At 43.3% G+C, this 14,123-nt stretch overlaps 1 protein-coding gene and 1 long non-coding RNA gene across 2 annotated transcripts in view; one reads left to right on the top strand and one right to left on the bottom strand.

Moving 5' to 3' along the window:
* The window catches only part of LOC115948479, a 6,046-nt gene extending 4,209 nt beyond the window's left edge, over window positions 1-1,837 (bottom strand). The window contains exon 1 of the long non-coding RNA XR_004082308.1: window positions 1,798-1,837. This is a non-coding gene — a long non-coding RNA (uncharacterized LOC115948479). The remainder of the gene's footprint in view (window positions 1-1,797) is intronic.
* Window positions 1,838-2,356: 519 nt separating this feature from the next.
* On the top strand, window positions 2,357-6,188 carry FGF6 (fibroblast growth factor 6). Its single transcript, XM_005426406.2, has 3 exons — window positions 2,357-2,864; window positions 3,776-3,879; window positions 5,836-6,188. Exons 1-3 carry the CDS (start codon window positions 2,525-2,527, stop codon window positions 6,010-6,012), a joined length of 621 nt encoding a protein of 206 aa, XP_005426463.1. The 5' UTR covers window positions 2,357-2,524; the 3' UTR covers window positions 6,013-6,188.
* The last annotated feature ends 7,935 nt before the right edge of the window (window positions 6,189-14,123 follow it).

Below are 14,123 nucleotides of genomic sequence, written 5' to 3'. Positions count from 1 at the left end.
GCAAGGCTGTCTCCTGGGTCACCACAGCCCTCAGCAGTCATTTTCCAGCTGGACTGACTAAAAGACAAACCAACACATCCCATAGACTTGTTAGAAATTATCTTTGTTTGTTTGTTTTGTGTCTGACCATTTGGTTTTACTTCTAGGATCAAGGGTACTGGGATGAAACATGGTGCATCCTACAAAGTGTTCCTTTAACTTGGGCCATCAGGACACTTTGTGGGGAATCCACAGTGGCAGATGTGCCAGTAAAAGATAGAGGAGCTCAATTAGCCTATGGTTTGTCTTTGCTCTGTCAAACCTGATGAATGAGACATAAAGATGCAAAGGTGATTAAAGCTGAGGATGGAAATCCAGCTCTGTACCCATTACACTTGAAAAGTTCTCTAGGGGGAAAAATAAACAGGAAAGAAAACAGTACAGGGCATGTTTCTACAGACAGTGATGGCTCTGAGACCAGGCAGTGTTGCCAGGAGTCACATGCATTGGGAATGGGCAGGTTTCAGACTGCAGCATAAGAAAAACTGGGAAATCAGTGCTCCATGCTTGGAACAGGGACCCTGGGCTTTGTTTCCCAGCAATGGTGGACTCTCATGAAGACTGCAGCTATGACAAGAGGGTGTAAAATACTAGTATTATTCCTTCCTAAAATGATATATGTGCTTTATATAGATGAAAAAAATCATCAGATAAAGTAGAAAGCAGGAAAGAAAAGGATCTGAGGATTTTCCTAGTCAGCAAAAGATACCCTTCCTTTGGCCACCACCCCAAGCCTGCCAGAGTTCAGGGAGTGTTTGAACAAGCCTCTCAGGCACAGGGTGGGATTGCTGGGGTGTCCTGTGCAGACCCAGGCATTGGACTTGCATGATCCTAGTGGGTCCATTCTAGCTCAGGTTATTCTGTGATTCTGTGATAGTCAAGTTCAGCTTCAGCAAAGGCACATAGACTTTAAAATGTTACCTGGCACAAGCCAGGGCCTTGCCCTCTGGTTCCCAATTATTTTATAGCTGAGCCTGTCTCCTGAGAGCAATCAATATTCACATACCTCACTGACTCTGACTGATCTCCTGCCTCAAGGCTGCCAGGGGCTTCCCTTCACCTCATGGGGCTCGTGCTGGGGAGTCTGCAGTGTCCCAGGCCTCATATTGCACCTCTGCTGCTTAATGTGAAACTCTGTCACACTGGGAGCGCTCAGTTTAATTATACTTCCAGGTACTCCCCTCATTAGCAGGCTTCTCAAATGGCACAGAAGATGCAAGGCCTGGGCTATGAGAACCTGACAGATATATTGACAAAAGTATTTGTATAAATCTCAGTCATTTTCTTCTGTCTTATGTCTTGGTAAGTTCTGTGAAACTAGTTGAGATAAAAGTCTAATCTGTCCAACTCCAAAGGAGCTGAAACAGCTTCAGTGGAAAATGAGGGGAAACAACTTAGACAATCTGAGCAGGGGAGGCAAATTAAGATGGTCACAAATTATAAAAATAGTGAGCACTTGGGCTTGAGGAAAAGAGACAGTGAAACACTGGGAAACTGCAGCCATCTCACTTTTTCCTCATCTTTAACACATCATCTAAATCCTTGTCTTGCTCCTACAAATACTATTGCCCCCCTGCAGGAGGCACACACCCTCCCCAGGTAAATGTGATCATCTGGAAGTCACCTCAGTGAAAAACAGGAAGACCTAATATTCCCATCTATGTGTCAATGCTCCAGCCTGTGTGCCCTGCTCAGCAGAATTCCCACTAAGACAAAACCTGCAGGAGCTGGGCCTTCTGTCCCTGCTGCATGGCTTACCTCTCCTTTAGCCAGCCAGGAGCACTCCCTGCAGAGGTACAGACAGAGGTTGGCATGTGGGTCGCTCAGTAAGAGGTGCCTTGGCTTTGCAGGGTGTGCACAAAAAGAGCTGTGGCCGCCTCAAGCCGATTGTTCCCGAGTATCGAGGTGCCCCAACAAGCACCCGCCGATCGTGCCACCAAGGAAGTGGCTGCAAACCTCTCATTGCTCACTGATGAGGTCCAGAACTGTTTTTACACCTTCTTCTCTAAATAAGGAAGCTGCCTGTGAGGCCTCTGATTCCCCGACCAATTTGACTCCTTTGCTTCCCACAGCCAATGAAATCCCACTCCTGCCTCCAGTCTTGGCTGACAGCACTCCAACCTCAGCAGGCAGGGAGGATGCAGGTTTGTGTTACAGCCCTGGCAGCCTCACCTTGGGCAGGCTGTTGATGTCAGAGTGATGATGCGGGCAGGGACAGCCCCTGCACTATAAAGATGGCTCAATCAAATATAACGGAGGCTGCCCAGCAGGAAGCAGGATATACAAACCATGGTCCCCACCAGTTGGAGTCCTGCTGGCCTGTCTCTGCTCCCAACCCAACTGCTATCGGGCTTTAGTTTCAGGTCAGCAAGCTCTATTTGCTTTCCAAAAATAAGCCTCTGCCACCATGCTGAAGGGAGAAAAACAAGAAGGGCGGTATTTTTAGGGCCATTAATTCTGACCACGTGCCTAGGAGGTGAACGGGATGGCCACGGCACAAAGACCTCTCATCACTATGTCCTGCGACGCCGGCGCTCACCGGACGCTGCCTGCCTTCCTTCTCCTGGGCCTGCTAGCCGGGATTGCTGCCACACACCCAGCTGTAAGCAGAACTAATGGCACATTGCTGGAGAGAGGATGGCAATCTCTGCTGTCCAGGTCCATGGCTGGGATGTCAGGGGAGAAGGCAGATGTGAACTGGGAGAGTGACTATTTGCTAGGAATCAAGAGGCAGCGGAGGCTTTACTGCAACGTGGGCATCGGGTTTCACCTTCAAATCCTCCCAGACGGAAGGATAAGCGGAGTTCACAATGAAAACCAATACAGTGAGTTGCATCCAGAAATGAAATAGAATAGATGTCACTTAATTGCTGTGAACTCTAGTAATTACCCTTCACAGAGTGCAAATGTTGTGACTTGATATTATTAACCTGTGCTACATCTGTTGCCTTTTAAAGTTCCTGGGAACAATAAACATGAGAACTCTTCGGGCTGAAACGTGGCACAAAATGCTCAGATGAATTTAGATAGAATTTATTTTTACCTGCTTTGCTGCACAGATGAGAAGAGACAAACTAGGTCGAAAACTGACTCTGCTGCATTTTCTTGCTCCTCACCTTCTCATTCGCCTTTTGAATCTGGGAGTTTTTTGCTGAGTCCAGAGTGCCAAAGCATGATTCTTGAACCCCAGCTGACCAGTATTTTTGGGATACTCAGTGTGTCCCATGGAAGGGGTTTGCTGCCCCGGTTTGTTCATTTTTCTGGGTGCTGTTCTGTTACCCTAAGAATTAAGGAAAGCATTAGTCTGGTGGATTTGAATTTCCTGTAGAGGGCAGTTGCTAAAATCTTTTGCAGCAATGTCATGTGGGACTTCAAAATGCAATCCACACTTCTTTAAGGCTCAGTAAAAATCCTTTTGTAAGTATAGCATATTAGATAAAAATGATTTTCTTATTGAGAAAGTTCAGAGTTTGACAGATCAAAAGAGTTTGATAGAGCAAAAGGCTTATACAGAATGTGACTACAGTTCTAGAATAATTATTTTCAAATCCTGTGACATTTAGAAAAACATAAGATCTTCTCTGTGTATATTTATTTTGCTGCATTAGGGAGTCAATACTTATAAAGAATATATTACAAGTTCATTAGGGTTTAAAAAACCCAAAAGATATCAAAATTGCCTTCCATTAGCTCTAGTGTCTGTGATAACACTCCTATTAAACTTCATGTTTTTCAGGTCTCTTTGAAATATCCACTGTAGAAAGAGGTGTTGTAAGTCTGCTTGGTGTGAAAAGTGCTCTCTTCATTGCAATGAACAGCAAAGGCAGGTTGTATGGGACGGTAAGTACAAGTCCAAGTAGTTTTTCACAGTTTATACAAAAAGGTTTTGAAGTGGTTTGGTTTAGTGTTTTGCTTTGTTTGTTTGAGTTTAGTTTATTTTGGTTTTGTTCATTTCAATCTTTTCCTTATGGAAATCTCTGATTACAAGCAGAGAAAATAGCCCTCCTGTTACAGGGAGCCTGCCCAACCTGCTGTCATCAGTGCTATTTAATGCAACAAGCAGCATGGCTGTTACAGGGCTGGGATTTTAAAGCTTTCCTGTAAGACTGTGCAGGGGACACCTTAGGGAAATGAACATATTCTGCAAATAGTACAGATTAATTAGATAGCTTCTTCTAAGGTCACAGGGCTGCAAACACATTGTAGCAAAGCTGAGCCCCATTGATTCCATCCTGCATTGCACTGTGCGTAGGAGAGGCACAATTATAGCTATTTCCAACAGCTACCCTTAGTAAAGTAATGACCACATGCTCCTTCCTACCAAAAACAACCACACCATCAAGAATAAATAGGAAGTCTACCCTACAAGGTCAACATGTGCGGCTGGGGTTATTTTAATGATCAGTTTTGTGAGATCACTTGCAAAGGGTGAGAAAATAACAATAACTATTAACAATGGTATGCAAATTGTACTGAAACACCATCATCCTCATCTAGATGATTTGCTTTCTAAATGCAGTTTAACCTCTGTGAGCAACACATCTCCGATGTCAATATCCAGCAGAAAAAGTGGAGGGGCATTTGAAAGAGGCTGGCTCTGGGCAATAGGCAAAATCAGCCCATCTCAAAGTAATGAATGGCACTGGTTGTAGCAATCTCTTTTGTCAAGGAACAGCAGAGTCCTTTCCTTTGGAAGAGCTGTAATTTCAACAAAGCATTGCGGTGGTTTAAAATAATGCCAAATGTTGTGAGGGACCTGTAGCATTACTAACCTGATTCATTCTCACACTCATAATGACAGTAGGACAGTTTAAGGTCCCACTTCAGGAATATTCTTTCAATCACAAGTGATCACAAGCACCTAAAAAGTGCCACAAGTCCAACTGCTGTACTTAGCTGGTCTTTCTAAAGAGGTACAGGGTCCAGCTTCAGAAATCCCTTTGATATTTTTCCCCTCCACTTTCAATACAGTTTTGTTTATTTTCAAAGACACTTTCAAAAACTGTAAGAGATGTGCATTTTCCCTGCACAGCACAATGCCTTAAGCCAAACTCTTACAGGCTTTGGATGGTGTTATCACAGAGAAGCCCAAATAAAACTGCATTGGTGGCATCTTATGTGCCAGACATTTGAAGTCAGACAATTATTCTGCTCTCTCTTTTAGTTTCTTCTGCATTTGTCTCCTGCTTGTCCTTGCACCTCCTCTCCCAGATAACTCCCCCTCCTTAGATTTTCATGTTTTGACATGGAGGATATTAAAATTATTTTCCCAGATTAGAACCGGCTGCATTATTAAATATTACCAATGGTTTAAGAAAGAAATTATTTATTGCTAATCAAATATCTTATTAAAGCTAGCAGTTGTCCCTGGACACTGCGGTTTGGAAAAGCTCTGAAGGTTTCAACAGCCAGCATAAAATTTTTTTATAAATGATGGAACTTCTGGCAGAGGGGAGGTCTTAAATAAAGCTGTTGTTTGGGCAAGAGGGTGCAATGCTGACAGAAATTATTACTTGCAAATAAAATGAAGAAATCCATGATTTATAATGAATTAACTCGATCTGCCACAGGAAATACACAGTCCATTATCTGGACAGGTGGCATCTGAGTTCATCTGACACCAAATTAGCACCAAGGAGGGAAATTTATTGTTGGCTGCAGTGGCTGCGGCACCACCTGTCGCACACTGCAATGAGCCTGGTGTAAAAACGCGAGAAAGAAAAATGACCTGGGCCTTGGTGGAAAATTAATTGTACCTGATTTGAATCCCCGCCCTCTCCCCTTGCTGTTCCTTAGGCTGTTTTCCAAGATGAGTGCAAGTTCAAGGAAACCTTGCTGCCCAATAACTACAATGCATATGAATCCAAGGTTCACCGTGGTGCTTACATAGCCCTGAGCAAGCACGGCAGGGTGAAGAGAGGGAACAAGGTTTCTCCTGCCATGACAGTGACCCACTTCTTACCAAGAATATGAGCACCAGCAAAACAGAAGATTAAATCCCAGGACAAACTGTTTTGTTTTGCACATGGGGTATAACCTCCCAGGTATTTATACTGGTCATTGCAAAAAAAAAAAAAATCTCTATATGTATGTGTATATTTGGACAAAAATATTTGTACTAGATTAATCACATAGCATATGTAATACAATGCTGCTTCTCTCCTACTCTGTACAAATTTTAAATGGCTGTGTGCCTCCTTTGGTGCTGTACAGAGAAAAATGCAAGCTGGAGTGCAAAGGAAGCTTTTGGAAGACACGGAATGGCCGCGGACAACCATCTAATCAATCATAGGTGATTTACTAGATATTATTTACCTCAGATAATAACCTCTTGTACTGAACTGTTTACATATCATGGGCCAAATCACCAGATGATTTTGCTTCACCAGAGCTTCAGGCAGTTCACTACATCTGAATATCTGCCTGCCCCCCCCCCCTACAGACTGTGTCCTGTCCTCTAAAGTCCTCAACCTGTCTTGATCACTAAGGTGCCAATTCTACAAGTGTTTTTACACAAGCAAACTGTCTGTTCCCAGAGCCCCTCTGCCTCTAAAGGGATTCTCCAGGGTCTCCTCACATGGACTACTTGGCAAACTGAAGACCTACAATCAATCTCCCATGGGAAGGGCCACAGGATAAATCACAGATGGGTCCCAAATGCAAAACTGATTTGGAGCTGAGGATTCTGAATGGCATTTTGTGAGCTTAGTTTAGACTTATCTCCAATATAGATGTGTACATATTTAATATTAATATTTGTATATATATAGACATGGGATGGATGAGTGTGCATCTATGTAACTACATACTTTTAATGAATCAGTCATGCCAGTCTCCTGATGCCCATGTGCCTCTATATAAAAGAAAAGAAATATTTAAAGGCACTGAATCTCATTTAGCCTGAATGTTGTTGATCTCTAAGAACTAGAACTAGCGTGTGGGATGCATTTTATAAAAGTTAAGAAATTCATGGAAGCTTCCAGCAAAGGGTTATTTTAGAAAACTCTGTTGAATTTTCACTGTCTTAAGTATATTTGATTCTTCTCTATCATACCTCCCTGAGGTATGAAGGACAGAGAAAGGAAGCTACACAAGTATACCTTCCCATGTTGGGAGAGAGGAACTCACGCCATAATTCCAATTTCAGTCACTTGCAAAGCATCGGTTACAAAGACAACACAGCAAGCTGTATGAAACACTCTTCAAAGCTCTCCTAGAAGCTGTACAAATGACACATAACCTTGCCTTGCTATTTTGACAACCCTTTTCCAGATCACCAGTGAAGCTGCATTCTCTGTGCCTTTGAAAGAGTATTTTAAGAGCCCCCAAGTCAATAGTCACTATAAATGTCAGTTACCAGAAGCCTTGAGATTCCTGCATTGGTGGCGTGCTCCTAAATTTGAAACTAGATTCAATGTAATGTCAGAGCATGAGCATTTTCAGCATAGATGGACCATGCTGCTGCAGAAGTGAATATCTGAGTGCAAGATTATCTCCCACGTCCAGCCAAAATGGGGCTATGTCCAGCCTTGACATGCCATTCTATTTGCAGGGGCTGTCTATTCATGATGAATTTGAGCCTTCTGACATGCATGAGAGACACTGTCAGGGCCAGATCCTCAGCTGGAGTAAATCAGCCCAGGAAAACTATCAGTTTATAGCTGCAGAAGATCTGGCCCAAAGGACATACCCACAAGGATGTACCCACCACCACCATTGCCAAGAAACTGTCAAGCCAATTGTTTTGTGAACAAGATACAGTTTTCCAGCATCTCTAGTGTGACTTATACTTGGATTTATCTGGTTCAAATGTAAGTGACGATCACAGTGTAAATGAAGAGAAAAAAAACCAGTGGAATGCTGCTCACAATACAAGAATAGGATACTTTGGAGGATGCTTTGGAAGGAAAGGAGTTGAAAGGAATTGCTCTTCATTTTCCGGCCTTGCAGTATTTCAGAAAGAAGCCAAGATGACACACTTTGTTCACCCACAATGTGTGCAGCAGTTTGCTTTGGAGAAATGTGCATTTGAAGTGAAAAATCAGGAGGTTTTGAGTGGGGAGAGAGTGGGTCAAAGAAAAGTTTGGAGGCTATCAGGCAGTACATTGGCCTAGAGTCCCTAGAGGTACAGAGAGCTGTGCTGAAATACATTAGCTGGCAACCTGTATCCTGGTGTTATATTCCTAATTGTCTTTGAAATGAAGTTTGAAGAAGTATGGAAGAGTCCAGGGATGTAGAAGGAAACAGAGTTCGAATGCTGGCACACAAATTTGTTTCTGATCACAGCTTAATCCAGCATCCTTATGACAGGATAAAGTCTGTTCCCTCTTAAACCAGGGCAGCTTAGAGAAAGTGATTGTTGCCAGGACTGGTAAGCATTGGGACAGCTGGCACAAAAGGTGGGAATCAGACTCACTGGCTCCATTTTGCACACACTGGTCAAGCGAGGACAAACTGTAGACCAGGTCACAGGAAGTCAGGACAAGACAGAAATGGCCTCAAGCTGTGCCAGAGGAGGTTCAGGTTGGACATCAGGAAGAATTTCTTCACTGAAGGGGTGGTCAGGCATTGGAACAAGCTGTCCAGAGAGGTGGTGGAGTCACCATCCCTGGAAGTGTCCAGGAAATGACTGGATGTGGCTCTGGTCTGGTTGACAAGGTGGGGATTTGTCAAAGGTTGGACTTGATGATCTTGGAGGTGTTTTCCAACTTCAGTCATTCTGTTATTCTATAAATCTGTTTAGTCACAGCCTGCTAGGCTGAGACTGTTCTTAGGAACTGCAGATCCTTTTGGATGCAGTTTTGGTGGGCATTTGGAGAGCCCCATCAGTCACTCTGCTGAGTTACTCTTTATACACTGTTTTTTTTCCTCATTACACCTCAATGCCAGCCAGATCAACATGGAAATCACAGCTGAAATCAAAGAAGGATATGTGACTATATAAAGAAAACTCGTGAAACTAAAGGAAATTCCCAAATCAGGGCCAAATTGGAAACTTCAAAACATATCTCATCTCAAGTGTGCATTAACAGGGGTCATGCCACGGGCTGAGCTTTGAAAGCATTGCTGTGAGTGCTCCACACCAGCCTGGCATGCCCACATTTTGCACATGAGATTCTCCTGTGGAGTTAATGCCTATTTTCACAGTTTCTCCTTCCTCAGGCAAACCCCATAACAGTCTAAGACTTAATTCACCCCGTTAGAAAGCAGATTTGGCTGGAACTGAATCATGTTCTTAAATAAATGTATTTTTCCCAGACATGCAGAGGCACAGACACACACACAGTGGAAAAGCAGAGTAATATTTGTATACCTCACTATTTCAATTCCAAGATTTTATTTTGCACAGTAAAATGGTGCCAAAGTTCTCAGATTACTTTTTTTCCCTAAAATATACCTCATGTTCTGACTCAATATGGACTCACAATTGAGACTGTAAATTTGCAAGAAACATAAAACTGTCCAATCAATTGTTTGTGAAATTGCTTCTATTTTTATATGTATGTGCTGTGCACAATAGTCTAATGTATTCATAAAATAAAATTTTATACATTTTTGGTGGTGTTTTGACTCTAAATCCCTCTTAACATTTGTTTTTTTCCTTGATTCAGAAACGCTGTGTTAACTCTTCCTCCCAACCTAGTTTTTATTCACCTCTAGAACCAGACTATGCATTGGTACACTTCAAATTTTTGTAGACTTTTGTGCAATTCAGATTTCTTGCCTGAGAAGTGCCCAGGTGTCCTGGGAGGCGTGGGCACTTCCCATGCTCCCTTCCCACTCTGTGCTCTCAGCTTGGGGGATGAAAAATCTCCCAGGAATTTTGGGGACAAGAGATGGTGGATAAGCCTCACACCTCTATGAAGAATAGGAAACGTTTTGCTAAGTTTACCTCATTTTCTGCTTCCTCACAGGTAATTTGAAACAATAATATCTCTGTTTCTATGGACACATTTAGAAATGGGAAGGACTGTTGGAAGGCTTGAATCCAACCTCTTAGATGAGTGCAGGACCAACTTCAAAGGTAGGGGAAGATGTATCAGGAAGAATCCCATCTACCCATCTCCTGCAACAGCCCCTGAAACAGCTTCATGATTCATTAAGCTCTGGTTGAAACTCTGGATGTCAACTCAAAGGGGATCAAACAGACAAATATCTCAAAAGGGTCACCAGAGCAGCCCATGCTTTGCTGAGAGTCTAAGAGGAGTTGGCATCTTCTTTAGGGTCTTGACACAAGAAACATTTGTCCTGTGCATTGACAGAAAGCGTCCCTCCTGCTGGAGCTAACTCTTACCGACAAAAATGGCTGCAGAAATTATCTGAAGGATTCAGCACCATGAAGGGAAAGGAAAATAAAAGGAAAAAAGAATGCTTTCTAATAATTCACACATACAGGACAAGCTCAGCTGCAGGTACACAAAGCTCAGGTCCATGAACTGTGTGGCCGAGACCACGTTCAGAGCAAGGGCCAGCACCAGTGCCAGTTCTGGGATCGAGAACCCCCCTGTGCTGGGCTGAGCCCCCAGTGTGGGCAACAGGGCAGGGGGGATTCTGCCCCTCTGCCCCTCTCTGCTGAGCCCCCCCTGCAGGGCTGCATCCAGCCCTGGGCCCAGCACAGGAAGCCCAGGGAGCTGCTGGAGCCAGGCCAGAGCAGGGACACCAAGGGGATCAGAGGGATGGAGCAGCTCTGCTGGGAGGAAAGGCTGAGGGAACTGGGATTGTTCAGCCTGGAGAAGAGAAGGCTCCAGGGTGACCTCATTGAGGCCTGACAGGGCCGGAAGGGAACCCACAGGAAAGATGGAGAGAGACTCTTGACAAGGGCCTGGAGGGACAGGACAAGGGGCAATGGGTTCACACTGACAGAGAGCAAGTGTAGATTGGATATGAGGAAGAACTTGTTCCCTATGAGGATGGTGAGGCCCTGGCACAGGGTGCCCAAAGAAGCTGTGGCTGCCCCTGGATCCCTCGCAGCGTCCAAGGCCAGGCTGGATGGAGCTCTGAGCAACCTGGGATAAGTATTGGACATCTAATTAAAGATATGCTTGTAAAAGGAAATAAACAGCCCCACACTGGTCTTTTAGGGTGGTTTTTTTTGTTTGTTTTTCTTTTGGCATTTGCTGAAGCCACCCTGCTCCACATCAGTTTGAGCAATGGAGGAGACAATTAGATGCCAGGTATTTAACTACAGGTGACTTGGTTCCTTCAAAAAATTGTCCAACTGCAAACTCTTGCACTTCATGTTAGGAATCACAATGGCTTTCAGAATCCAAGAGGACATTTGGTTTCCTTGTCAGAACCCAAGATTAAAGGAGGAAGTAAGAATCTCTTCCAGCTGCTGGACAGCTGAGGAGGAGACTCAGGGTAAGATAAACCACTGGGAATCTCTAGGTTTAATAGATGTAATGCAAACCGGAATTGCAGTGAACTCCAGTGAGCAATCCTGGCTAAGGAAATCGCTGTCATTGGAGAAAAAAATCATAAAAACAAACAACCAAGTATGCAGCCACAAGCAGAGATTTCTTTTTCCTCTCCAGCCAAGCTCTGTATCCTGCTCAGTCCAAAAGCATGTTTGTTTTGGAAGCCATACACTGCTGAAAAGTGTTTGGCCAAAATCCAAGGGGCCAATAAGTCCAGATGAGCTGAATGAGTTGTGTCCTTGGTTTACGAGATTTGAACGTATTATTCAATCCTGGATCTCATAAGCACATATAATTTTTGGTTATTTTTTGTCACACAGTGTGGACCAAAATGCCTTGATTAGGACTGATTTTTTTCCCTCACAATTAATTGTTTACAACTCACAATTTTATTGTGTGCTTTCATGAACCATGGCTGACAGCTCCAGAATAGCTTCTCCAAGGACAATGAAACGACACCAACTTACGTCAAACAAGAAATCATTAGGGATGATATCTAAAACAACACAGTTTATAATTATATTTGTTTTGGGGCACTCTGGAGAAGAGCTTCCTTTCCTTTTTTTTTTTTTTAATGAAAAATAATCCATCCTGACTCATTCCAGGTGAGTGAAGCCAGGGTCAAAACACAGGGGAATGGCTTCAAGGTCACAGAGAGCAGGTGTAAATTGGATATTGGGAAGAAATTATTCACTGTGAGGGTGCTGAGGCCATGGCACAGGGTGCCCAGAGCAGCTGTGGCTGCCCCTGGATCCCTGGCAGTGTCCAAGGGCAGGTTGGATGGGGCTCTGAGCAACCTGGGACAGTGGGAGGTGTCCCTGCCCATGGCAGGGGGGTTGGAACGAGATGGGCTGTGAGGTCCCTTCCAACCCAAACCACTCCATGATTCTGTGATGACGATGATTTTGCGAAGGCAATAACTACAGAAATAAAAACTGTAGGAAAGTAGATATGTATCGGGAATGTCTGTGTGTCACTTTCTGTAACTCTTGCGCAAATCTGCAGATGTGTTTGCACTTTTTAAAGAGAAACTTGCAGATTTCAAAATAAAAAGCTAATCTCCAGTGGAATTTTTCTTTATACACCTATAACAATCAACATGCAGGTCCACAGGCCACCTGGGTGATTGGAATTTCTTGTGTATGCCATTTCTTATGTATGTTTGCATTCTGCACAACCTCAGTTCATGCTGAGATGGTCATCAGCTGGTCATGAAGGTGGTACCTTGAATTCATTTCCATTTTTCCACCAGAAGTGGAGACTGTGAGAGGAATGGAGCAAAAGGTCAAGAAGTGACACCAGTGTCAAAGAGACACAGTCATGTTCAGGGTAGGCAGATGGGCTAACCATCCTCTGGCATGTAAGAAAGTTCATTTGTCATAATGGAAAGGATAATAAAGAAGGTTAAAAAAAAAAGTATTAAGTTGCATTTTTAAGTTTTGAAAGAATTGTCAGCGAAGAAATCTCTCTGCTTTTGGAGAACTGAGCAGGTTGATGAGAGTCCAGAACTTCAATAAAGATGACAAAAACAATCTGACTTACTTGAAAGAGAATGCATTTCCCAACCAGCCCTGGCACCAGCTTGTGACAGCTGTGAAAATGGCCAAAGATCAAAAGGGCCCAGGTGCAGGATCAGTGTCCCAGCAGCTGATGAACCTTTGCACAATGTGACTCTCAAGTTCCTCCTCACCAGCAATGTGGCAGGCTGAGAAAGCAACATGAAGAACTATTGTGTCTACACTGAAAAAAAAAAATTGTAGCTGCACATCTACCTGAAAAGACATTTTGTGAAGGAAAACCTGAATCAGGGGCAGAGTTCAAGACATATTTTTGCCAGATTTCTGTTCAGTCTCATAAATTCTCCTCAACGTGCTCCCTGTCATGGAAATATCTCAGAAAACAGAACCCAACTTCTGAGCAAAGATGAGCTAACAGAGTTTAGCTGAAAAAATTAAGCCACTGTTACTTGTCTTGCCCTGCCCCTTACAAACTTTGATCTCCATGTTTCTTTAAAGGACTCCAGAATCATAGACTGATTTTGCAGCGGCTTAGGGAATCTTTCTATTTTCCTTGTATTAGAAACCCTGAGTACAAGGACAATGTTCAGTCATGACTGTCTTCATTTATCATTTAAGCTTTTGTGTTAAAAAAATTTGCCCTTAAAACTTACAGAGAGCAAAGATTTCTCCAATTAAGTTTTCATTTCTAAGAGATCCCACATAAAAAGAAGTCCCAGAGCTAAAGAGCGACACCTGCAATTGCACTGAGGCAGCTCTTCCCATATCAGTCACGTGCTGTGTTATTACTGTCCCACAGTAAAAGTGCCCTTGGCTGATGATGACGTCTGCATATTTTGTCTTCTTGTTTCACTGCATTCCCTCTCCCTCTTTTAATTTTCCATTCCTAATTTCTTTAACCTAAGCCTTTTTTATCTCTTCTTAAAGGAGACAGATCTGAGTGAAACATGTGAAACCAAGAGATTGGAGTAAGTTTAAAATTAGGTTACAACAAAGTTTATTATTGATCCTTGTCTTCTGCCTAACAAGGGGAAAATGTCCATTTAGTTTATTGGAAACTGTCAATAAATGTAGTGGCAGATGTTGTTGAATCCGAGAAATACTTAGATCAGAAGGGGCTCCTAGATCTTCCTAGTCCAAGCCTATTTCC

The sequence above is a fragment of the Geospiza fortis genome, unplaced genomic scaffold, assembly GCF_000277835.1.
Source record: "Geospiza fortis unplaced genomic scaffold, GeoFor_1.0 scaffold8, whole genome shotgun sequence".
NCBI classification, from domain to species: Eukaryota; Metazoa; Chordata; class Aves; order Passeriformes; family Thraupidae; genus Geospiza; species Geospiza fortis.
This window is presented reverse-complemented; position numbering and strand designations above follow the sequence as displayed.

Excerpts from the sequence above, each read along its gene's own strand:
- FGF6 (XM_005426406.2), top strand. The coding sequence starts at position 2,525 with ATGGCCACGGCACAAAGACCTCTCATCACTATGTCCTGCGACGCCGGC. Across the intron at positions 2,865-3,775 it reads TCACAATGAAAACCAATACA|GTCTCTTTGAAATATCCACT; the intron begins GTGAGTTGCATC and ends CATGTTTTTCAG. Across the intron at positions 3,880-5,835 it reads AAGGCAGGTTGTATGGGACG|GCTGTTTTCCAAGATGAGTG; the intron begins GTAAGTACAAGT and ends GCTGTTCCTTAG.